Below are 25,360 nucleotides of genomic sequence, written 5' to 3'. Positions count from 1 at the left end.
TAATCAGATCATTGAGCTCAAGGAAGCATACAAATACAATTCTGCGTGAAGAAGGATGGGAGCACAGATCCTGGGTCGTCACTAGTTAACACAGCCACAAAGTCATATTTATGGCTAAACCCCCGGCCATTTCTACAATGTATCTTCTTACAAACAATCTAAGCCTAACCGTAACCACACTGCTAACCCTATGTCTAACTATAACCTTAAATTAAGACCAAAAAGCTAATTTATGTAGCCAATTTTGACTTTGTGGCTGAGGAATCTGACTTTGTGGTTGCATTATCTAGTGGAAACCGAGATACTGGGAGAAGGTCTGACTCGTGACGTCACGATTTTCTGTCAAGTGAAGGTCGTGAGGGCATCGAAAGGTGAGACTGAAGTAAAGAAGAGGTTGTTCTTTCATTCGTTTTTAGATGAAGGGAGGTCATTGGCGCCGCCATGTAAGTGTCATATAATAACGTAGCTAGCTAGCTATAAGTATTGAACAAAAATGTATGATTGGTCATATACAACTGTCTTCCTGTTATTTTTTAGAGAGCTTGCTTCCATGTCCAGAGCTTGCTAGCTTAGCTAACCCACATTTGATTTGTTTGGGCAGTGAAGGTAGCTAACGTTAGCTAGCTAGCCGACATTGGCCTGGTTGGCTTTAGCTATCCAAAATCATACTAGAGAGCGAATGTCGATATTTAAAAAGAGTTAGCTAACAGAATCCTTGTAATGTCTCTCTTAATGTACTTAATGAGAATAGTAGATAAATAAATTAGTCCTAATTTGTATTACAACGAAGACATTGGTTTTGTATAACACAATCCACCTATGAGAATATAGTTAATCTCTCTTTGCAACAAAAACACATGGCTAAAAATCATACAGTAAGTTTATTTAGGCCCTGGGTAATGTATTGTAGAAAATACAGTACAGTATCGGCCAAGCGCTAGCTACTTAGGCCTATATCAGAGGCCTATATCAGAGGAGTTTCTCTTCAACAGGGTGTACTAACTAAAATGAATCACAAGGTGAAGCTAATTTACAGCTAAAATAAACTATTAGCTAACAGAACAACATAGCCTAGTCCAGGGGTTCTCAAATTATTTTGGGGTGGGGATCCCATTTTGTGATAGCAAATTCATCAGGGACCTCCTCATAATCAGTGGTGATTTTAGCATGTAAATCTTGGTGGGGCAAAAAAAAAAAAAGTGGGATGCATGCCAGGAAAGCCACTACAACACTAAACAATACATTAATTGCACTATAACGGTGACAAACGGTGCCCACAACCTGTTAGGGCCTACATAAAGCTGTCCCAAACGCAGAGTCCCAACAGCAGTCCCAACACCTTAATACTGCTACACCTGGCTATCAGCGGAGCCTTGTCTGGTGGGCGAAACAGTTCATTCAGCCTCATTTACTGCCTTTAACAAAAACATAGCTGATATGGCTGACTTGCTTAAACATTTACATTTTAGTCATTTAGCAGACACTTATCCAGAGTGACTTACAGTTAGTGAATGCATACATTTTCATACTGGCCCCCCGTGGGAAACGAACCCACAACCCTGGCGTTGCAAGCGCCATGCTCTAGATGTACAAACTATGGCATAAGGGGACGACAAGCAGATAAGAGAATCCGTAATTTCGATTAAGACAATGAGCGAGCTAGGATGGACGTAGTCAATATAACGATTTGTTCAGCACTTTTGAAATGTACAGCAACAGAATTCAGAACATGGGCCGTTCTTACAGTGTTCTCCCTGTACACCAAGTCAGAACCGTAGGATAAATAAAGGGGGCATATAAGAAGACAATGAAATCTCTTACAATATTCGATGATTACATTTATCTAAAACAGGTTATAGGCTACATGTGCACCACCAAGTCAGAACAGTAGGCGAAATTAAGAGTGGAAAATAGACCAAGTTATTGGGGTGAGGCACATGGGCTACTAACAGCTGCTTACTACACAACATACACTTAGTATTACTTTCTTAGCTACAGTATACATGTCTCCCTGGCATATTGCATCATTTATGCAGCAGCATACAAGACATTTTTGAACTCACCTTGTTGTGCTGTGCTCACTTGAACAGGAAGGTGGTGCGATGGTCCTTCGTGGGCAAACGTTGTCATCAAACTTTGCTTTCAAGACAATTGGGAACTCTGAAAAAAACAAGGTCAAATCATGATGACGTCAGTGATCTTCAGGTCGTAGCTCTAGAAAGAGGCCCGCGTTCCGGATGTACAATTCCGAGTTGGATGACCGTTCCAGAGACCTGGCCGTGTGGTGCCAGGACAACAACCTTTCCCTCAATGTGATCAAGACAAAGGAGATGATTGTGGACTACAGGAAAAATAAGTGGACCGAGCACGCCCCCATTCTCATCGACGGGGCTGTAGTGGAGCAGGTTGAGAGCTTCAAGTTCCTTGGTGTCCACATCACCAACAAACTAACATGGTCCAAGCACACCAAGACAGTCGTGAAGAGGGCACAACAAAACCTATTCCCCAAAGGAGACTGAAAAGGTTTGGCATGGGTCCTCAGATCCTCAAAAGGTTCTACAGCTGCACCATCGAGAGCATCCTGACTGGTTGCATCACTGCCTGGTATGGCAACTGCTTTGCCTCCGACCGCAAGGCACTACAAAGGGTAGTGCGTACGGCCCAGTACATCACTGGGGCCAAGCTTCCTGCCATCCAGGACCTCTATACCAGGCGGTGTCAAAGGAAGGCCCTAAAAATTGTCAAAGACTCCAGCCACCCTAGACATGCACTGTTCTCTGCTACCGCACGGCAAGCGGTACCGGAGCACCAGGTCTAGTTCCAAGAGGCTTCTAAACAGCTTCTACCCCCAAGCCTTAAGACTCCTGAAGATCTAATAAAATGGCTACCCAGACTATTTGCATTGCCCCCCCTTTACGCAGCTGCTACTCTCTGTTTATTATCTATGCATAGTCACTTTAATAACTCTACCTACATGTACATATTACCTCGACTAACCGGTGCCCCTTGCACATTGACTTGGTACCGGTACCCCCTGTATATTGCAGTTTCTGCAATTCTACTTTTTTTTTCATGGGGCACAGATTTTCGGTTGTTGCCGCTTTAATGCTAATATGCTACAATTCTACACATTTTGCCATGAGGCAGAGAGAAAACTTTACAGTTTCAAAGCATAAATTACAGTGCATTGATGTTTTGAGTTGAAAAATGTATAATTGGTGGAGTGCTGTGCATACCAATATCCCTGTGAGCCTCCCAGGCCCATGGTGCCCAGGGTTAAGAAGATAATATTTCATTGTATTGTATTACACACTTTCAACTTATTCCACAGATCCTTTGGCCAAAAGTTGTTTAATCTGTTAGTAATATTCATTATTCATGTATTTTTATTTTGAAGTCTGACTGCGGACCCCCTGCAGACCCCAATTTGAGAACCCCTGGTCTAGCCTAATATCAGGATTTTAAAGCTACAGTCTGGGAATCTGTTCAATAGTTTAATTCTCTAAGAATATAGGCTAACATAGCTACATTTGAGGTTAGCACAACTGTCATACCCTATCCTAACACAAAGTATGTGTTTTATTACTCCATTGTTTACAAACAAAAAATATAAACAAACCAATGAATAGAGCTATACATTGCTCATCCAATTGTGTTTGAAATTATCATGTGGATGTCATAGACTGTCAGCTGTATACCAATGTCAGGGTGGCCAGTTTGTTGTTTTTCTAATCCCAGACTGTTGCATTAACAACCCAAATTGGGTCAGACCTGTGGTGTGGAAACGTCTCTCCTGTGAGGAGTGTCAGATTTACATCTGTCTGACTGAAAGGACTGATGCGTCTATTAAGCAAATCCACCCACAGCCTGAACACCTATGTTTGTGTGTGTGCGCGTGTCCATGTGTGAAAATAGGCTACGTGTTTTTGTGATTTTAGCAACTGACAAGGATAATAGAGGAGGGGTAGTGTCCACCTCAATGGGCATCTCTTGGACCCCGTTGATGCAAACACCGGGAACAATTCCGCTATATTTGATTGATGACAACAACTAGTAATGGGATATCGTTTACTGCCACAGATGGTAGTCATGAGAGTCAAAATGATCCTAAAGGCCTTCATGTTATTTCCCGCCTTCCTCGCTCCTTCCCCGGGCCCGGGCTGTTTAAGAGCCCTGAGAACTGAGAGGCAGCACAACAACATAACCAAAAGGAATCAGGAACAAGACGAAGATCCCATAGTAGAAGATTTCAAAGACCACAGAATTAACCACAACTACAAACCAAACCACTACACCACACCCTGTATCTAAGGGGTCTGAACTTTAAGAAATCCACAGGGTGGACCACCACCAGGTAGTACTCCGCACAGACACAGCACTGGAACAGGGGACAACCAATCCAGATAAAACTCCACATGAAGGCTGCCACTTTTCCAAGAGGGATGTTAACCCCCATTATGGTTGTATTGTTTATCTATGCAGTGGAGGATCTCAGTCATGCTCAACTTCAGGATGAAGATCTCTGCAGCCAACCCAGAGCCAGTCAAAATCAGCCACACCACCCAATCGTTAACAGGAAGGCCAACTACAAAGAAGGAGACTTGACAAACAGTATACAGTGCATTCGGAAAGTATTCCACATTTTGTTACATTACAGCCTTATTTTAAAATTGATTAAATTATGTTTTCCCCTCAATCTACACCCAATTCCCCATAATGACAAAGCAAAAACAAGTTTCGATTTTTGCAAATGTATTAAAAAATTAAAACGGAAATATCACATTTACATAAGTATTCAGACCCTTTACTCAGTACTTTGTTGAAGCACCTTTGGCAGCGATTACAGCCTCAAGTCTGCTTGGGTAAGAAGCTACATGCTTGGCACACCTGTATTTGGGGAGTTTCTCCCATTATTTTCTGCAGATCCTCTCAAGCTCTGTCAGGTTGGATGGGGAGCATCGCTGCACAGCTAATTTCAGGTCTCTCCAGAGATGTTCGATTGGGTTCAAGTCCAGGTTCTGGCTGGGCCACTCAAGGACATTCAAAGACTTGTCCTGAAGCCACTGCTGCGTTCTCTTGGCTGTGTGCTTAGGGTTGATGTCCTGTTGGAAGGTGAACCTTCGCCCCAGTCTGAGGTCCTGAGCGCTCTGGAGCAGGTTTACATCAAGGATCTCTCTGTACTTTGCTCCGTTCATCTTTCCCTCGATCCTGACTAGTCTCCCAGTCCCTTTCGCTGAAAAACATCCCCACAGCATGATGCTGCCACCACCATGCTTCACCGTAAGGATGGTGCCAGGTTTCCTCCAGACGTGACGCTTTGCATTCAGGCCAAAGAGTTCAATCTTGGTTTCATCAGACCAGAGAATCTTGTTTCTCATGGTCTGAGAGTCTTTAGATGCCTTTTGGCAAACTCCAAGTGGTCTGTCATGTGCCTTTTACTGAGGAGTGGCTTCCGTCTGGCCACTCTACCATAAGTGCCTGAGTGCTGCAGAGATGGTTGTCCTTCTGGAAGATTCTCCCATCTTCACAGAAAAACTCTGGAGCTCTGTCAGAGTGACCATCAGGTTCTTGGTCACCTCCCTGACCAAGGCCCTTCTCCCCCGATTGCTCAGTTTAGAAGAGTCTTGGTGGTTCCAAACTTCTTCCATTTAAGAATGATGGAGGCCACTGTGTTCTTGGAGCCCTTCAATGCTGCAGACATGTTTTGGTACCCTTCCCCAAATCTGTGCCTCAACACAATCCTGTCTCAGAGCTCTACGGACAATTCCTTCGACCTCATGGCTTGGTTTTTGCTCTGACATGCACTGTCAACTGTGGGATCTTATATAGACAGGTGTGTGCCTTTCCAAATCATGTCCAATCAATTGAATTTACCCCAGGTGGACTCCAATCAAGTTGTAGAAACATCTTGTCACGGTACACTTGTGGATGTGGTGGTGAAGTCAGGCGCAGGACACAGCGGATAAGTCAAAACGACTTTACTGAGACTCAATGAACAAATACAAAATAAATGGCCTCGTAAACACAGGAGGCGAAAGACGACGCGCAACGCGTAAAATACAATCATGCACAAAATATACCGAACCTAGACAAACGACAGGCGGACAATAACACACAACTGCAAACAAAACCAAAGGGTAACTTATAGGTGACATAATCAATACAGAAGACGAAACAGGTGCACAACTAGACAAGACCAAACAAACATCGAGAACATCAAGCGGTAGCAGCTAGTACTCCGGGGACGACGACCGCCGAAGCCTGCCCGAGCAAGGAGAAGGAGCAGCCTCGGTGGTATTCGTGACACATCTCAAGGATGATCAATGGAAACAGGATGCACCTGAGCTCAATTTCGAGTCTCATAGCAAAGGGTCTGAATCCTTATGTAAATAAGGTATTTCTGTTTTTTTATTTTTGATAAATGTGCAAAAATATATGAAAACCTGTTTTCGCTTTGTCATTATGGGGTATTGTGTGTAGATTGATGCGGGGAAATGTTTAATTTAATAAATTTTTTAATAAGGCTGTAACCTAACTAAATGTGGAAAAGGTCAATTTGTCTGAATACTTTCCGAATGCACTGTAAATATTAATTGAAGAGTAGTCTTGTTAAGTTGCTATAGGAGAGGTTAGAGACTCCAGGGTGTTAATTCTCAGTGGTGTTCATCTCCTCTTTGGTTGTAGTCAGGGTCGTCTGAAAAATGCACTTGGGAGTATCTGTGGACATGAAATCAAAATAGTGGTCAGTTATTTCCGGTCTCTGAAATGTGATTTAAATCACATTATACTGTAGGTGTAAAATTCGTTACAGCCGGCACACCACCCACGTTGCTTCCTACTGTGTCCCTAACTGAGTTCTCAAGGATTACCATCAGACATTTTCATTGGATGTCGACGACATGAAGCCAAATACATTCTTCAAATATACGTATGTACGCATTGTGTACCTTCTTTTAAAATAAAATGGCTGTCAAAAGTACATTTCTCTTGATCTCTGAGTTGGAGTGTATTTCACAAGTCAAACAAATGCAAATGTTTCAAGACAAAATACGATGAGGAGCCATGCATGATACATAATACTCTATTTTGCTCAGATTAATAATTTATTGTTTGAAAATATTTGAAACTCAATCGAACCTGGGCTGACGGAATTATCTTCTCTTAAGTAGTGATACATTTTAAAAAAATATTTTTTATTTACAATCTGTTGCATCTGACACAGAGTCCAAATACCTGTGTTAGTTTGTGTGCTTATGTTCATGCAGCAACTGGCTCACATGTCACCATCTCACACAATACTATAGGCTAATAAGTCATGCAAATACAGTATGTTAGCGTTACAGGACCAATATCCATCATTTAAGTCTGTTTCTCTAATATGATCAATGTATTAGAGTTATTAAAATTCTGCACAACAAGTGCTACTCAGATCTTGACTCTCCAGCCTTGTTCTACTTTTGTTTGTCCTCCTCCAGGTCTGAAGATGGGTGCTCTTTCTCAAGTCATATTTTCTCAGCAGTCAAATATAGAGCTCTCGACTATTCTTCTGAGGTGAGTTGACTACTTACTACTTTACCCTCAATCTGAAGCCTGTGTGTTAGCCAATGATTTATCCCCTGTTTATTCTTTCTAGTAAACATAAATTAGTGTTTTATATTGTTACCAAACCTGTTTTTGTTTTTTATTGGTTCCATTGCAAGAGGCAAACTCAACTGAGCACAGCTAAAGTATTTGAAATGATTTATTCAAGGTATTTTCTCGGCTTTGCCTCGTACCTATGACCGCAGCCATGCTAGAAAAAGTAGTTTACTATGCCCTGTCGTATAAAATTGGTTTATTTGAACCTTGGTCTGATGTTACATTGCATTGTTGTCTCAATCTAAAGGCTTCTACTAGTCTCAAGTTGACCATGAACTGGTTTGCCCTGCCGATGCCCTACCATCTGGGCAGCAGTGACCTCTACCCTCACACTGGTAACCCCCCTGAGGTCACCTACAGGAAACCATGGAGCAGAGGTGTGATGAGTTTCTCTTTTTATTTACATCATCTGCCCAAATCTACCCGACTACCCAGCAGTTGGCCCTATTCCAAGGTTTTTCAATGTAGATGTAAATGTTTTCAATGTATATGGCTCAACACAGATTTGTATGATCATGATTATCTATAGGAAGGAGTCTAACCATTCACATTATTGCATCAGCAGTGGTTAGATAAGGACTCATAGACAAGTTTTTCCTATTCCTTGTTTTGACAGGAAATGTGATTTCCAACTGCAAACTGTTTGTCAGTGGATCTGTACTAGATGACTTGGGGATTAAAGGACAACCAACATACTCTCTTGAAAAGTAAACACTTAATTTGAAAACATGTATATAGGCTACTGTATACCTACAGTATGTGTGTTTAAAGACAAACCAAATGCTTAAAGTTCAGTTTACACCTGAGAAGTTACTGAAGGATTGTATGCGCTACATTTGACAGGGTTTTCTCATCATGATGTAATTTTTCAGGCTGAATGTTAGTCTGAACCAGGTGAGAGTGGATCTTCTGGAGGTGATACCGAGCTCCAACCCCAACTCTCAGCTTGATTTAGATAGAGATGAAGCAGCGTGGCTCCTGAGAGAGGCTAGGAAGGACAAGGGACACTTTGTCTGTAATGAATCCTTTAGCAAGAGCACAGGAGAGAAAATGAGCCCAAGACATCTGCATGATGGTCAGTTCATAACATAATGCTTCAATTATAATATTCCTAATCTGTGTATCAGACACCCCTGTTATTGGATGAATAACGATAAAGAGGAAAATACCTTGAATTATTTTGAATTGTGCACCCAAACATTACATATCCAGAGATATCCTGTCCTAAGGTATCTACTATAAGCTGTGTCTATGTCAATAGAGGTAAGTTAAAAGAAACAAGTCGCAAAATATCTATGTGGACATGTGCTGATATAACCAAACCTGTATTTTCCTCTCAGATCTTGTCATGCCGGAGGAGGTTCTGTTTGTTGATCACTTGCCACAGTTCAGGAAACATCTGCCCTCCTTGAAAGCCAAGTTATCCAGACTGAGGAACCTGCCTGTGTCAGACCCTCTTTTCAGCTCCACTGGAGGCATCCTGTCAGAGGAAGCTATATTCAGGTAGGCAACAGGATTGGGGTCATTTCAGTGAACTCTGGAAGGGAATTGAAATTCAATTAACTAATCAAAAAAATCCTCATAGATAATTTTAAATTCATTAATTAGATTTCAATAACTCATGGTGGTAATATACAATTGTCTGTGTTGTGTAATGTTACTGAATTATCTGTTTTTGTTTTGTAAACTATTTCATGTCAATTGGGCTTTCAGGCACTCTGCGGCCTATGAGGTACCCCTTGATGCAGAGACGGAAAGCTCCAAAACCTGTTCAAACACTGACGAGGACTTTAGCAACGAGTCGTTGTTGAATGAAGAGGTCATTTATTTGTATTTGTATTATTATTATTTTAATGTTTTATTATAATATAAATATAACAAAATATAGTCATACTTTGCAACACAGTATATAAAACAAAGACAATCTTTATACATAGGGTATACACATTTAAAGCTACAATATGTAACTTTTTGGGCGACCCGACCAAATTCACAAAGAAATGTGAGTTATAGATCTTTCATTCTCATTAAGTCTAAGAAGCGGTAGATCTGTTCTATGTGCACAATTTTTATGCTTCCCGTTCTTAAGTTTAGTTTTTGCGTCTTTTCCATAATCACAAATATTGTATTTTCAGCTGTTTGAAGCTGGTGTACAAAGCTGAAAGTAAAATATATTTCACAGCGGTTTAGATGGTACAATGATACTCTACACAATGACTGCTTGTTTTGTTACATAAACTGAAATTAAGCAAACTATTAGAATTTTAGCAACCAGGAAATGGTGGAGCGGTTTCTGCATAGTGCATCTTTAAACAAAAATACATAAGGCTTCACAGGCATTTTGGGTTCGCTTTGCTTTATAATTTTTTATTTATTCATGCAGCATTTTAAAGTAATTTTCAGGTTCAATTTAAAAAGTACGAATCTTGGCTTTTCTTTAGCCGACTTGCATTTATGTATAAAGTATTTACCATACATAATAGGGATTCATTATGTATACTTTGTTCTGATCTAAATCCTGATGATGAAATAAAAGTAATACATCCTTACCATCAAGCTGAACCCTAGCACCAGTTGATCTAAAAAAAGGAAATGCTCAAGGTTTGTCCCAAAAAATCTTAGTACAAATACAATCATAGAGAATGAAGAGGGGATAATAAATGACACAGAGGAGGAAGATTATATAACAAATCTGTTTAGCAAATAGTTACCAGATTGAATAATTTATACAATGTTATTCCTTTCTTATAGTCTCTGATGTTACCTGTTGAAATGGACACCTGCACACTCAAGATGGAAGATTGCATCCCTTTTTCAAATATTCATAAACTATTGAATGTTGTACCAGAATTGATAGAGGACCAAACCTCTTGCCTGGATATGCTCACTAAAGGTGGGGGATAACTACACTGCTCCAAAAAATTAAGGGAACACTAAAATAACACATTCTAGATCTGAATGAATGAAATAATGTTATTAAATACTTTTTTCTTTACATAGTTGAATGTGCTGACAACAAAATCACACACTTATCAATGAAAATCAAATGTATCAACCCATGGAGGTCTGGATTTGGAGTCACCCTCAAAATTAAAGTGGAAAACCACACTACAGGCTGATCCAACTTTGATGTAATGTCCTTAAAACAAGTCAAAATGAGGCTCAGTAGTGTGTGTGGCCTCCACGTGCCTGTATGACCTCCCTACAATGCCTGGGCATGCTCCTGATGAGGTGGCGGATTGTCTCCTGAGGGATCTCCTCCCAGACCTGGACTAAAGCATCCGCCAACTCCTGGACAGTCTGTGGTGCAACGTGGCGTTGGTGGATGGAGCGAGACATGATGTCCCAGATGTGCTCAATTGGATTCAGGTCTGGGGAACGGGCGGGGCCAGTCCATAGCATCAATGCCTTCCTCTTGCAGGAACTGCTGACACACTCCAGCCACATGAGGTCTAGCATTGTCTTGCATTAGGAGGAACCCAGGGCCAACCGCGACCAGCATATGGTCTCACAAGGGGTCTGAGGATCTCATCTCGGTACCTAATGGCAGTCAGGCTACCTCTGGCGAGCACATGGAGGGCTGTGCGGCCCCCCAAAGAAATGCCACCCCACACCATGACTGACCCACCGCCAAACCGGTCATGCTGGAGGATGTTGCAGGCAGCAGAACGTTCTCCACGTCGTCTCCAGACTCTGTCACGTCTGTCACATGTGCTCAGTGTGAACCTGCTTTCATCTGTGAAGAGCACAGGGCGCCAGTGGTGAATTTGCCAATCTTGGTGTTCTCTGGCAAATGCCAAACGTCCTGCACGGCTTTGGGCTGTAAGCACAACCCCCACCTGTGGACGTCGGGCCCTCATACCACCCTCATGGAGTCTGTTTCTGACCGTTTGAGCAGACACATGCACATTTGTGGCCTGCTGGAGGTCATTTTGCAGGGCTCTGGCAGTGCTCCGCCTGCTCCTCCTTGCACAAAGGCGGAGGTAGCAGTCCTGCTGCTGGGTTGTTGCCCTCCTACGGCCTCCTCCACGTCTCCTGATGGACTGGCCTGTCTCCTGGTAGCGCCTCCATGCTCTGGACACTACGCTGACAGACACAGCAAACCTTCTTGCCACAGCTCGCATTGATGTGCCATCCTGGATGAGCTGCACTACCTGAGCCACTTGTGTGGGTTGTAGACTCATGCTACCACTAGAGTGAAAGCACCGCCAGCATTCAAAAGTGACCAAAACATCAGCCAGGAAGCATAGGAACTGAGAAGTGGTCTGTGGTCACCACCTGCAAAACCAGTCCTTTATTGGGGGTGTCTTGCTAATTGCCTATAATTTCCACCAGTTGTCTATTCCATTTGCACAACAGCATGTGAAATGTATTGTCAATCAGTGTTGCTTCCTAAGTGGACAGTTTGATTTCACAGAAGTGTGATTGACTTGGATTTACATTGTGTTGTTTAAGTGTTCCCTTTATTTTTTTGAGCAGTGTATATCTAGGAACAACATTTACAATGTAGAATGACTGTGATTGAGGCTAATCGCAAAGTCCTGTGTCATTTGTTTATTTAACCTTTAGCCATTTAAGTCATTGAGAAGAAATTATCCTTACCAATAACAACCAGTTTTTTATATTATTTATTTCAGCAACTCCCTCAGATGCACTGGAGTCAGTGGACATATCCCAGTTTGAAGTGCCACGGCTGCCAGTCGATGACTCTCACTGTGAGATTAATGAAATCCTGCTGGATCTCAAGTCATCAGGTACAAAACTATCGCTTTACTGTAGATTTCACTTTACTGTAGATTCTCATTATGTGTCAATAATCAATAAATCAACAGAATGGCTACATACACTGTACAATGTATTATTGACATACGGTATAACCAAATCAATGTGTGAATTATTAGAATTTCCACCCCCCCCCCTCCTATCAGATCACTTGGTGTTGCCTACTCAGATGGAGATGGACCTACCCCTCACCCCCTCTCCCAAGCCCAGCCTGACCCAGCTCTGTCTGGCCTCCTCCCAACTCCCAGCTGAGCAGATCTCTCCACTCTACAGATAGTAAGTCACCTCTTGGGGGTAAGACTAGAGAGATAATACCATGCATTTTTCATAGCTGGGGTACATTCCTTGGCATGTTCTACCACTACAGATGTGGCTACTTATATCAGGATACAGGATATAGCAACCTGCAATGTTGTTTGTTCTGAGATTTCATCACTAAGTGTGCTGCCCCATATACACAGTACATCATATCTCTATATATGGCTATGTAAGCGTGCCACTAAGTGATGCAGGGTCTCATGGTGCCGGTGATTTCCTTGTAGTTATTTAGTGTCTGAGAAAGATCAGGAGGAGATGGAACAGGCACTTTGGAGGGCAGAGAAGCACCCTGACTTGGTGCTTGGCTTTCTTTTGGCAGGTAAGAGCATAGTACTGTAGTTGTATGAGGTGTGAGACATAACAAGACTTATCACAAATTACAATATGCACTCTTACCAGTTCACAGTTACCTAAGTTCCCTCTGTCACACTTCCTTTGCCTGCATTCATGCTGCAGTTTGCACATTGCATTATTAGCAGCATTGCATTACTAAAAGTACATATTCCTCTCTCTGCTAAATGCTAACAGAGCCCCAGAAGTCGGAATCTGTTGTGCAGTTCCAGCCTTTGACCAAAGCCTTGAAGTTATTAGGGATTGGTCGGGACAACTCTGTGAGACTCGATGAAGGAATGGAACTATCACTTCTGGGAACCAGCTCACCAGGACTGACAGGGATGAATGGGAATGTTTCCTCTGACTTCACTGAGAGTATGATGATCTCGGAGCAACCCCACCTTATGGAGACATTGAGCAGTAAGATAGAGGACTTCACACTACTATCACCCTGCCAGATGGACAGTGAGTTTGACTGATCTATAAAACATATTGTCCCGCTGCAGTATTGCTAGCTACCTGTCTAGATAACTTTGTAAATTCTTTCAAAGTGTGAAACTTATTGAGGATGTTGTGTTATCTTGTTTTACAGATATACTGAGTGAATCTGTAGATGACTCTAGTAAGTGTAATATCAGGCCGATATATGAATCAGTTTATTACCATATAATATAATAAGCACCTTGCTGCTGCTATCTTCCACAGTACCTCAAAAAAACATTGAAAATGTGTATAATATGTATAATATGGCTGCAGCAAAGTTCTGGATCTCGCTCTCTCTGTCCCCAGAGTTGTCAGGCCCACCAAGTGAGATAAAAGTCAAGTCTATCCTGAAGAATGCAACACCCATGGTTGTGCCATATCATCAGGAGAGCGAGAGAGCTGGGAATACAGTCGTTTCAGCAAAGGCTGTTGCCACTTCCCAGGAGAAAGAGAGAACTGGGAATGTGGCCCTCACAGCCCAAGCATCTATTTCTTCCAAAGAGAAAGAGAGATCTGGGAATGTGGTCTTTTCAACGCAGGCTGTTTCCACTTCTCGTGAGAAAGAGATAGCTGGGAGTATGGCCATCTCAGCAGCACAGGCTACCACCACTACTTACCTGGAGAAATTTGACCATGCAGTTAGACCTCAGAAGAAGGAGGAGGGTTTACCTGACCAGAGAGCTAATGTATCCAAACTCCCAACCCCCAGACCCGGTGTGAGAGACAGTCACATGAGTCTCCCAGTGGCTAAATCTCAGAAGGACTTAGACCCTCTGTCCACTTTCATGATGTTAAGGTCCCAACAGATAACCTACGTCTCTGTGTCGCCTCAGAACCATACAAGCACCCCAGGTAGAGTATTATGTAGATACAATATGATATTTTACTGTCCATGTTCATGGCAATTCACCATGACAAGCAGTATTCACAACAACATGGGTTTGTGAGGTTATTTTAGGCCCTCATCGCATTGAACACATTAAATAAGTCAGTAAGTGATTTTCAGTGCCACAGGTGGAGCAGCAGACACCACAGCCACCTACGACAGAAATGAGGCCTGGCTTAGATGTCAAGCCTGTTGCCTATGCAGTCACAGGAAATGACATCAGAGCCCCTGAGGCAATCATTCAGCCTGTCCCCGAGGACAGACATAACAGCAATGTCATACATGTCCAAGCCACAGGTACAGTGCAGTGTTGTAGTACACATTTAACTAAATAATCCTATTAAATATGTTCACCTATATCAATAGCTAAATACTTTTACTAAATATGTACAGTGGGGAGAACAAGTATTTGATACACTGCCGATTTTGCAGGTTTTCCTACTTACAAAGCATGTAGAGGTCTGTAATTTTTATCATAGGTACACTTCAACTGTGAGAGACGGAATCTAAAACAAAAATCCAGAAAATCACATTGTATGATTTTTAAGTAATTAATTTGCATTTTACTGCATGACATAAGTATTTGATCACCTACAAACCAGTAAGAATTCCGGCTCTCACAGACCTGTTAGTTTTTCTTTAAGAAGCCCTCCTGTTCTCCACTCATTACCTGTATTAACTGCACCTGTTTGAACTCTTTACCTGTATAAAAGACACCTGTCCACACACTCAATCAAACAGACTCCAACCTCTCCACAATGGCCAAGACCAGAGAGCTGTGTAAGGACATCAGGGATACAATTGTAGACCTGCACAAGGCTGGGATGGGCTACAGGACAATAGGCAAGCACCTTGGTGATAAGGCAACAACTGTTGGCGCAATTATTAGAAAATGGAAGAAGTTCAAGATGACGGTCAATCACCCTCGGTCTGGGGCTCCATGCAAGATCACACCTCGTGGGGCATCAATGATCATGAGGAAGGTGGGGGATCAGGCCAGAACTACACGGCAGGACCTGGTCAATGACCTGAAGAGAGCTGGGACCACAGTCTCAAAGAAAACCATTAGTAACACACTACGCCGTCATGGATGAAAATCCTGCAGCGCACGCAAGGTCCCCCTGCTCAAGCCAGCGCATGTCCAGGCCCGTCTGAAGTTTGCCAATGACCATCTGGATGATCCAGAGGAGGAATGGGAGAAGGTCATGTGGTCTGATGAGACAAAAATAGAGCTTTTTGGTCTAAACTCCACTCGCCGTGTTTGGAGGAAGAAGAAGGATGAGTACAACCCCAAGAACACCATCCCAACCGTGAAGCATGGAGGTGGAAACATCATTATTTGGGGATGCTTTTCTGCAAAGGGGACAGGACGACTGCACCGTATTGAGGGGAGGATGGATGGGGCCATGTATCGCGAGATCTTGGCCAACAACCTCCTTCCCTCAGTAAGAGCATTGAAGATGGGTCGTGGCTGGGTCTTCCAGCATGACAACGACCCGAAACACACAGCCAGGTTAACTAAGGAGTGGCTCCGTAAGAAGCATCTCAAGGTCCTGGAGTGGCCAGTCTCCAGACCTGAACCCAATAGAAAATCTTTGGAGGGAGCTGAAAGTCCGTATTGCCCAGCGACAGCCCCGAAACCTGAAGGATCTGGAGAAGGTCTGTATGGAGGAGTGGGCCAAAATCCCTGCTGCAGTGTGTGCAAACCTGGTCAAGACCTACAGGAAACGTATGATCTCTGTAATTGCAAACAAAGGTTTCTGTACCAAATATTAAGTTCTACTTTTCTGATGTATCAAATGCTTATGTCATGCAATAAAATGCAAATTAATAACTTAAAAATCATACAATGTGATTTTCTGGATTTTTGTTTTAGATTCCGTCTCTCACAGTTGAAGTGTACCTGTGATAAAAATTACAGACCTCTACATGCTTTGTAAGTAGGAAAACCTGCAAAATCGGCAGTGTATCAAATACTTGTTCTCCCCACTGTATATAGCTACAGTATATTGATAACCAAATGCAGACAATGCTGTGAAAAATGTACCCCTGATTCCATTGTCCCCTAACCATGAGCAGGTTGGCATTTATTGGGATGACTCATATACTGGAGGCAGCTCTGCAGGGTAGTCACTAGCTGGCACAGCCACAAAGTCATACAATCTTTTTAAAAACCTAACCTTAACCACACTGCTAACCTTATACCTAGCCCTAACCTTAAATTAAGGCAATTTCATGAATTATTACGATATATAGTAAATTTTGACTTTGCAGCTCGCCAATCTAGTGGAAATCACGTAGTTCTGCCTCCAGGACAAGATTCATCCCAATAAACATTAACCTGCTATCTGTGGCACATGTCCAATTCTGAGCACAGTTACAGCCGTCTCACCTCCCTCTCTCCCTCTGTGCTCCTGCAGAGAGTCAGTTCTGGGCGTACAGAGAGCTGCAGGCATTTGTCCTGCCCTGCCTGTCCAGAGCCAGGGAGCTGGGGCTGACTAACTCAGCCTGTGGAGACTTCAGCACCCTGTACCCGGACCACACACGCTTCCTACTGAAACAGCAGGAGAAGGAGCTCAGCATTCGACAGGGCCAGGGTGAGACACACACATTTACCAAACACAACCAGTCAGGCACCCATCGTGCTTGGACACTGGTGTATATTTGTGTTGGCTTAATCTGGCGTGTACTTCATTGACTTTCCATTTGTTTAGTAGATTTCTGATCTGACAAAGCATGTTTAAGCCACGATTGAAAGTATTAAAGTAATTAAAATTAAGGTAATAATATACTGCACCCTAGTAATTGAATCTGAACGTCCCATTTTATTGCCTGACATATAGCATAAGTTGTTTGATGTTGTATTGCAGACCCAGAGGCTCTGTATGACCATGTGGCACTGATACATGTCCTTGTGACAGTGAAGGACCTGCTCTTCAAGTGTGACCTCAGCACTGCAGTGGGTCAGTATACATGAGTTGAACATTAAACTCCAGCACACTGCTATTCCACAATGCTTTTAATTGATCGAAACCACGGTTTTGTCCTCTATGCATCTGGAACTCCCCTCTTTTGGTCCTGTAACAGAGTACCTGTCCAAGGCCACAGAGGCCTGCGCGGGGCAGAATCTGGACAGGTTGGTGAGAAAGCTGGAGATTGTGCTGTACCTCAGTCAGAAAAAACAAGAGCACAACCCTAAGATACTGGCACTGCAGGAACAGCTGACCACATGGGTGCAGAGCAAGAGCAATGGGGTCCAAAACTCCAACGTGAGTTTTCTTTCCTATCAAAATGCATATGGATATGAAAAAGAAATGTTGCAATTCATTCAACATGACAGCTAAAAGGCACAGTAGGATTTACAGTATGTGAACTTCACCACAAACCATACTATGTGGTGAAGGTCATCACTATTGATATATTTCAGAGGTAATTCTGTTTTCTATTGTAGGTTCTGGTGATAATAACAGTGGACTTGGACTGTGCCAGAGCTATGCTCATTAAAGGCCTGAGCCAAGTCACAGGTAAGGAAACTTTATAGCTTTATAGCTTCTCTCAACAAACTTGATCTAATATTGTCTAGTTTGTATTACTCAGTAATGCCAATTCAAGTAGACATGGCCTGTTGCGGTGCATTTATCTTACACTTGCTCTCGGTTGTGTTTTTATTCAATAGTATTATGCAAGATTACTTTAGTAATCAGCCCCACCCTATCTGAGTGTGTGTGTGTGTGTGTGTGTGTGTGTGTGTGTGTGTGTGTGTGTGTGTGTGTGTGTGTGTGTGTGTGTGTGTGTGTGTGTGTGTGTGTGTGTGTGTGTGTGTGTGTGTGTGTGTGTGTGTGTGTGTGTGTGTGTCCCAGGTGAGGCTGTAGCTGCAGTATGTCCTGAGGAAAGTAGAAGTAAGCTGGAGGGTGCGAAAGTGCTAGATAGGTGTGTATCTCCCAAAACACTCTATTTATACATCTTTATTTTGTTTATAGGAACTCTTATTGAGAAATTGTACTGTCATGCCTTCTCCCTTCTCCCAGCCTGCAGCATAGCTGCTGTGTGGTGGTGTGTAGTCAGCACATGGGAGCAGACTTCCCCTGGCACTGTTTCTCCCTGGTGGTGGAGTACGGCCACACAGAACACTCCCCCTGGGCTGCTGTCTGCACAGAGAGGAACATCACACACATTACCTTCCAGACCAGAATATCTAATTCCTCTGGTTTGTATTGAACTCTGCAGGAAGATCTTTGAAATGGTGTTAATTGCTTCTTGGCCATTTCTCATTAAATTCTGAAAGGATCAATCAATTATGATAATCAAATGTATTTATAGAGCCCTTTTTACAACAGCAAGCAGTTGTCACAAAGTGCTTATACAGAAACCGAGCCTAAAATGCCAGAGAGCAAGCAATGCAGATGTAGAGGCACTATAATAATCAATTCTCCTTTCACCAATTTCCATTTGTGTGTCCTTGCGTGTCTGTTTTTATTAATCCAACAGTTAGTGACCCTGAGTCTTGGTCCCTGGAGCAGAGTGTCCCCTTTGTGTTGTTTGTGACTGAGGGGCTGCTCAGCTGTCCTCTGTTGCTTCAGATACTGGAGTCAACGTGAGTCTTCTTCCCACTGAATCATTTGAAGTCACTTCTGAAATCAGTTGACTTTATTGGCCTTATTTTTGGAGTAGGTTTGAGGATGTGTCTCTTTGTTGCAGGTATAATATGACTGTATTGGAGAGGAGCCACTCTCAGTCCTTACAGATGCTTGGAGGGACTCACCACTATGCTGTGATTACAGTAGACGAGAGCACTGCAGTCATCATTCAAGTAGGTCCTCCTAGCCAGTCTCAGTGAGGAGAGTGCCTTGCTCTGTCTGTCTTTAGAAGGATCTTATCCTTTGTTTAGTTGTGTCCCAATAAATGTTCTTCAGAAGGATGTCTCTTCACAAAAATGTACTGTATGCCCATGGCCTTTTCCCTTCATACAGTTACCTCCCTATCCTATTATTACAGTGTAGAATACCACATAATTTCCCCAGTTGATAACACTTTTCTATTCTGTTTCTGTCTCATATCTAGAAGAAATGTAGGTTAAGACATTCAACACAAACTGTGCATATGTGTTCTTTGCTCTGGTCTCCCCCATCACCAGGAGCAGGAGGAGCTGTGTCAGGAGCGGGCCTGTGAGAGTCTAGTGATTAGACTGACTGCTCTGTCTCTGCAGTACAGCTGCTGCTGGCTCATCCTTCACTGCCAGCAGGACTCAGGGTTAGTACCCATCACAAACACACACACATTTCCCACAGATTACATTTTTGAATTGTCTTTGTGGTTGTCTCTGTGGGTGTAGGTTGACCAGTGAGGGCTTCAACAACCTGGTGTTGGTCTACTCCTCTCTGGTGCTGTTTGGCCTCAAGACTGAGGGCCTGGATGTCAAGGTAAAATACATTTTAGCTCTCTTCAAAATCAAAATAAACCATGCAAGTCTGATCCAACATTTCTATGAATGCTTTTTTTTTGCTGACTTATTTCTCTCAATACCAGGTGCTAATTGTATCAGAAGTTGTGGACATTGCCAAATGGATCTGCCAGATAGCCTTCCATACACTGCTGTCCAGTGAGAGAGATCCTTCCAGCTACCTGGACAGAGAATGGCTTTCTGTGATGCCCTCAGAGGTGACGAGTAACTACTGTAGTCTTACCAAAGTGACTTTTATCTCAGTAGCATGTGGTATTTTCATCCTCTCCACTGCTATTATCATAATCTGTTTCAGGTTATTAATCAACCTACCAGGGTGTTTACAAACACTAGAGGAACAAGATCATCCACATGTATTGATTACATTTTTACTAATACTGTAGAACTTTGTTCTAAAGCTGTATCCGTACCCATTGGATGCAGTGATCACAATATAATGGCTACAGTGGCTTGCGAAAGTATTCACCCCCCTTGGCATTTTTCCTATTTTGTTGCCTTACAACCTGGAATTAAAATGGATTTTTTGGGGGGTTTGTATCATTTGATTTACACAACATGCCTACCACTTTGAAGATGCAAAATATTTTTTTCTTTTGAAACAAACAAGGAATAACACAAAAAAACAGAAAACTTGAGCGTGCATAACTATTCACCCTCCCAAAGTCAATACTTTGTAGAGCCACCTTTTGCAGCAATTACAGCTGCAAGTCTCTTGAGGTATGTCTCTATAAACTTGGCACATCTAGCCAGTGGGATTTTTGCCCATTCTTCAAGGCAAAACTGCTCCAGCTCTTTCAAGTTGGATGGGTTCCGCTGGTGTACAGCAATCTTTAAGTCATACCACAGATTCTCAATTGGATTGAGGTCTGGGCTTTAACTAGGCCATTCCAAGACATTTAAATGTTTCCCCTTAAACCACTCAAGTGTTGCTTTAGCAGTATGCTTAGGGTCATTGTCCTGCTGGAAGGTGAACCTCCATCCCAGTCTCAAATCTCTGGAAGACTGAAACAGGTTTCCCTCAAGAATTTCCCTATATTTAGCGCCATCCATCATTCCTTCAATTCTGACCAGTTTCCCAGTCCCTGCCGATGGAAAAACGTTACATTTACGTTTTATTAAAAAAAAACATCCCCACAGCATGATGCTGCCACCACCATGCTTCTCGGGGTGATGATAGGTGTTGGGTTTGCGCCAGACATAGCGTTTTCCTTGATGGCCAAAAAGCTCAATTTTAGTCTAATCTGACCAGAGTACCTTCTTCCATATGTTTGTGGAGTCTCCCACATGGCTTTTGGCGATGAGGAATTTAAACATTGTATGGTTGAAAGAGATGGGGCAAAAGGAATGGCTAATACGTCTGGCTGCACATCTGACTGAAAATTTAGAAATTATGTGACTAAACTCAACAAAAGAATAAGAAACTGTATTATGAAGCCAAGATCAATTATATAAAGAATGATGGAAAAAAAACTTGAAATGAAATTATGGGCAGAAAGACAAATTCAACTCACACCTTTCATCGAATCAGATGGCTTATTCAGCACAAAATCATTTGATGTTGGCAATTATTTTAATGATTACTTAATTGGCAAAGTGGGCAAACTTTGGCAGGAAATGCCAACAATGAACAGTGAGCCATCGTACTCGTGCATAAAAATACAAATAATGAAAGAAAAGCATTGCAAGTTAGAATTTTAGAACAGAAAAGTTAGTGTGGGAGAGGTGGATTTCTTGTATCAATCAATAATGACAAACCTTCTGGCATTGACAACTTAGATGGAACGCTACTGAGGATGTTGGAAAACATTGTTTGACCAAATACAATGCTATTTCTCTTTAAACAAATTAACAGACTTTCAGCATGCTTATAGAGAAGGGCATAACTGCACTGACACAAATGTTTGATGATTGGTTGAAATAAATGGATAATAAGAAGATTATGGTACCTGTACTGTTAGATTTCAGTGCAGCCTTTGACATTATTGACCATAACCTGTTGTTGAGAACTTATGTGTTATGGCTTTTCAACCTCTGCCATATCGTGGATTCAGAGCTATCTATCTAATATAACTCAGAGGGTTTTCTTTAATGGAAGCTTCTCTAATGTCAAACATGTAAAGTGTGGTGTACCGCAGGGCAGCTCTCTAGACCCTCTACTCTTCTCTATTTTTACCAATGACCTGCCACTGGCATTAAACAAAGCATGTGTGTCCAGGTATGCTGATGATTCAACCATATACGCATCAGCAACCACAGCTAATGAAGTCACTGAAACCCTTAACAAAGAGTTGCAGTCTGTTTTGGAATGGGTGGCCAGTAATAAACTGGTACTGAACATCTCTAAAACTAAGAGCATTGTATTTGGTACAAATAATTCCCTAGGTTCTAGACCTCAGCTGAATCTAGTAATGAATGGTGTGGCTGTTGAACAAGTTGAGGAGACTAAATTACTTTGTGTTACCTTAGATTGTAAACTGTCATGGTCAAAACATATAGATTCAATGGTTGTAAAGATGGGGAGAGGTCTGTCCGTAATAAAAATATGCTCTGCTTTTATGACACAGCACTCCAAAAAGCAAGTTCTGCAGGCTAGTTTTGTCTTATCTTGAATATTGTCCAGTCGTGTGGTCGAGTGCTGCAAGGAAAGACCTAGTTAAGCTGCAGCTGGCCCAGAACAGAGTGGCACGTCTTGCTCTTCATTGTAATCAGAGGGCTAATATAAATACTATTCATGCCAGTCTCTCTTGGCTAAGAGTTGAGTAGAGACTGACTGCATCACTTCTTCTTTTTATAAGAAACATTGTGTTGAAAATTCAAAATTGTTTGCATAGCCAATTTACACACAGCTCTGACACACACACTTACTCCACCAGACATGCCACCAGGTGTCTTTTCACAGTCCCCAAATCCAGAACAAATTCAAGAAAGCGTACAGTATTATATAGAGCCATTATTGCATGGGACTCCCTTCCATCTCATATTGCTCAAATGAACAGCAAACCTGATTTAAAAAAACAGATAAAGCAACACCTCACTGCACAACGCCTCTCCCCTATTTGACCTAGATAGTTTGTGTGTATGTATTGATATGTAGGCTACGTGTGCCGTTTTTAAATGGATGTAGTTCTGTCCTTGAGCTGTTCTTGTCTATTAATGTTCTGTATTATGTAATGTTTCATGTTTTGTGTGGACCCCAGGAAGAGTAGCTGCTGCTTTCACAACAGCTAATGGGGACCCTAAGAAAATACCAAATTAATGTAGTTAATTTCAGAGTGCTGTATAATTGTGCCAGTGTCATTATTTAGTTAATTAATGATGGAACCATACAGTTTACACAGAGATAATTAGTTGTCCCAGTGGATGGTGTTTGTGCGCATGTGTATGTGTGTGAATATGTTTGTGTTTGCGTGTGTGTTTGTGTATTTGCATGTATGTGTGTGTGTGTGTGTGTGTGTGTGTGTGTGTCTTTGTGCATGCATGCATGTGTGTACGTGTTTGTTTATTTGGTCTCACCGGCTGCTCTTCCCCTATGTCTTCCCCCTAGGAGGAGAGGTGCCTGCTAGGGTTCCCCTGTGTGAACCCTCTGGTGGCCCAGCTGATGTTGAGTAGGGGCTCCTCTCTCCACTGGCTCCTGGGGGCCTCCCTCTCCCAGCTGCAGGAGCTGCTCCCTGAGGTCCCTCACAAAGTCATCAAGGTGACCTGGCCAGCCATCTCCTTTCACTTGAGTTTCCTAGTCTTGTCATACACCTTGCCTTCATTGGGAAGAAAATATGGGGTTGTATATTACTTCTTTGTATATTACAATGTAGATGTATGCGTTTTCCATATGCTATGGAGCAGCTGCATCCTCATCATTACGAACTTTGTCTTCAGTTACGTTTTATCAGCCAAACTCTGTGATGGTGCTATATTGATAATACAAACTTGAAGTAATTACCTTTCGGCAGGTAGCTTAGTGGTTAAGAGCGTTGTGCCAGTAACCGAAAGGTCGCTGGTTCTAATCCCCGAGCCGACTAGGTGAAAAATCTGTCGATGTGCCCTTGAGCAAGGCACTTAACCCTAATTGCTCCTGTAAGTCGCTCTGGATAAGAGCGTCTGCTAAATGACTAATTATTATTATTATTATTATTATTATTATTTCAGCTCTTCAGTGACACAACATCTCTGTACAAGCTGACTGCAGCTACCTCCTCTCCAGAGTCTCACACTGACTTGACGCATCAGAAAGACCACAATAGCCCCACTGAGCCTAGGGCCACAAGCAGAGACAACCAATACACCCACACCGACCCTCATACAAGCCGCAACCCACACTCCGACTGCAACCCTCACCCACACTGCGCTCCACACACACACCACGACCCAGAACCATTAAACCCCAACTGCTCCCTTGCTGGCTCCCCCAGTGCTGAGAGTGTAGCTGGGAACTTCTATGAAGAAAGCTCTGTCATGACCAAGGAGGACAGTGCAGACATCCAGGTGGACTTGAGTCCCTCCTTCGGCTTCCAGCAGGCCCCTTTTCAGCACACCTGGAGCCACAACCCATGGGAGGTTGAGGAGGAGAGTGATGAGGTGAAGTTTGTAGGCTGGAATAGAGGAAGAGGAGCAGAGGAGTGGACAGGCAGTGCACCCCTACACCAGGAGACCTGTGGCTCCCCCAGAGACTACGTGCCAGAAAATCAATTTCAGACAGGCCTCTCATCCTCATTCAGCTACAGCACAAACACACAGAGACCAGCGTACTCCGACAACCAGATGTACTCGTTCTCTACAGTAGGGTACAGTGACCAGCAGCACTACCCTGATGTCAGCCACTACCCCAGCCTGGCCTCGCATAGAGGAGCTCTGTCATGGGGGGGCAGTAGCAGTGGCAGCCCCTACAGCACTGCCCAGTGGAGGAGAGACATGAGTGTGTCACCTGACTATGGGACCAGTTACAGAACGGGGATGGAGAGGAAGAGGAGAGCAGAAGGCCCAGAGATGGTTGGCACAGGTGAAGACTGAGAGTAACATGTTTAGAGTCCTTTAGTGGTTTGGGAAAGTTCCAATATAGCCTGAAGTGTGAAAAGAACATAATTATTGATGTAAATGTGAGCAATTAGGAGATTATTTTGTCCTGTTTTCATGTATTTTTTCTCTTATTTCTTATTTTCCCCCAGTTGTAACGCCATTGAAGAGGGGAAAGCTCAGTTATGAGAAGGTGCCAGGCCGAAGTGATGGACAGACAAGACTAAGGTTTTTCTAAAATGTCTCATGAAGTGGCGAAATGTTAAGATTGGCCTGAAAAATGAACAGACAACTCTTAGAATTTACAAGGATAGCATCCTGTCAGTCCCTTGCCCTGTCTACAACTAGGGATATTTGGTATGTAAGAAATATAGGTACAGTGCCTTCAGAAGGTATTCATACCCCTTGACTTATTCCACATTTTGTTGTTACAGCCTGAATTCAAAATTAAT

General features: G+C 42.7%; 1 protein-coding gene across 2 annotated transcripts; it reads left to right on the top strand.

The window, feature by feature from the left end:
* Positions 1-358: 358 nt before the first annotated feature.
* On the top strand, positions 359-25,349 carry LOC121551366 (protein shortage in chiasmata 1 ortholog). 2 transcript variants are annotated; one of them, XM_041863985.2, is made up of 29 exons: positions 359-443; positions 7,476-7,551; positions 7,886-8,015; positions 8,255-8,345; positions 8,511-8,713; positions 8,979-9,141; positions 9,352-9,457; positions 10,390-10,531; positions 12,276-12,392; positions 12,567-12,696; positions 12,963-13,057; positions 13,267-13,536; positions 13,664-13,693; positions 13,861-14,406; positions 14,561-14,737; positions 16,861-17,037; positions 17,311-17,403; positions 17,528-17,709; positions 17,892-17,964; positions 18,301-18,370; positions 18,469-18,647; positions 18,929-19,034; positions 19,139-19,250; positions 19,575-19,690; positions 19,773-19,860; positions 19,967-20,098; positions 23,446-23,595; positions 24,045-24,894; positions 25,061-25,349. In XM_041863985.2, coding segments are annotated over exons 1-29 (4,692 nt in total). In that variant the 5' UTR covers positions 359-441; the 3' UTR covers positions 25,147-25,349. The 2 variants fall into 2 exon arrangements, with proteins under 2 accessions (XP_041719919.2, XP_041719920.2); XM_041863986.2 differs by lacking the exons at positions 8,255-8,345; positions 8,511-8,713.
* Positions 25,350-25,360: the final 11 nt, after the last annotated feature.

Source organism: Coregonus clupeaformis, chromosome 18, assembly GCF_020615455.1.
Source record: "Coregonus clupeaformis isolate EN_2021a chromosome 18, ASM2061545v1, whole genome shotgun sequence".
NCBI lineage: Eukaryota > Metazoa > Chordata > Actinopteri > Salmoniformes > Salmonidae > Coregonus > Coregonus clupeaformis.
The sequence above is the reverse complement of the archived record's forward strand: the minus strand, read 5'-3'. Positions and strand labels throughout refer to the sequence as shown.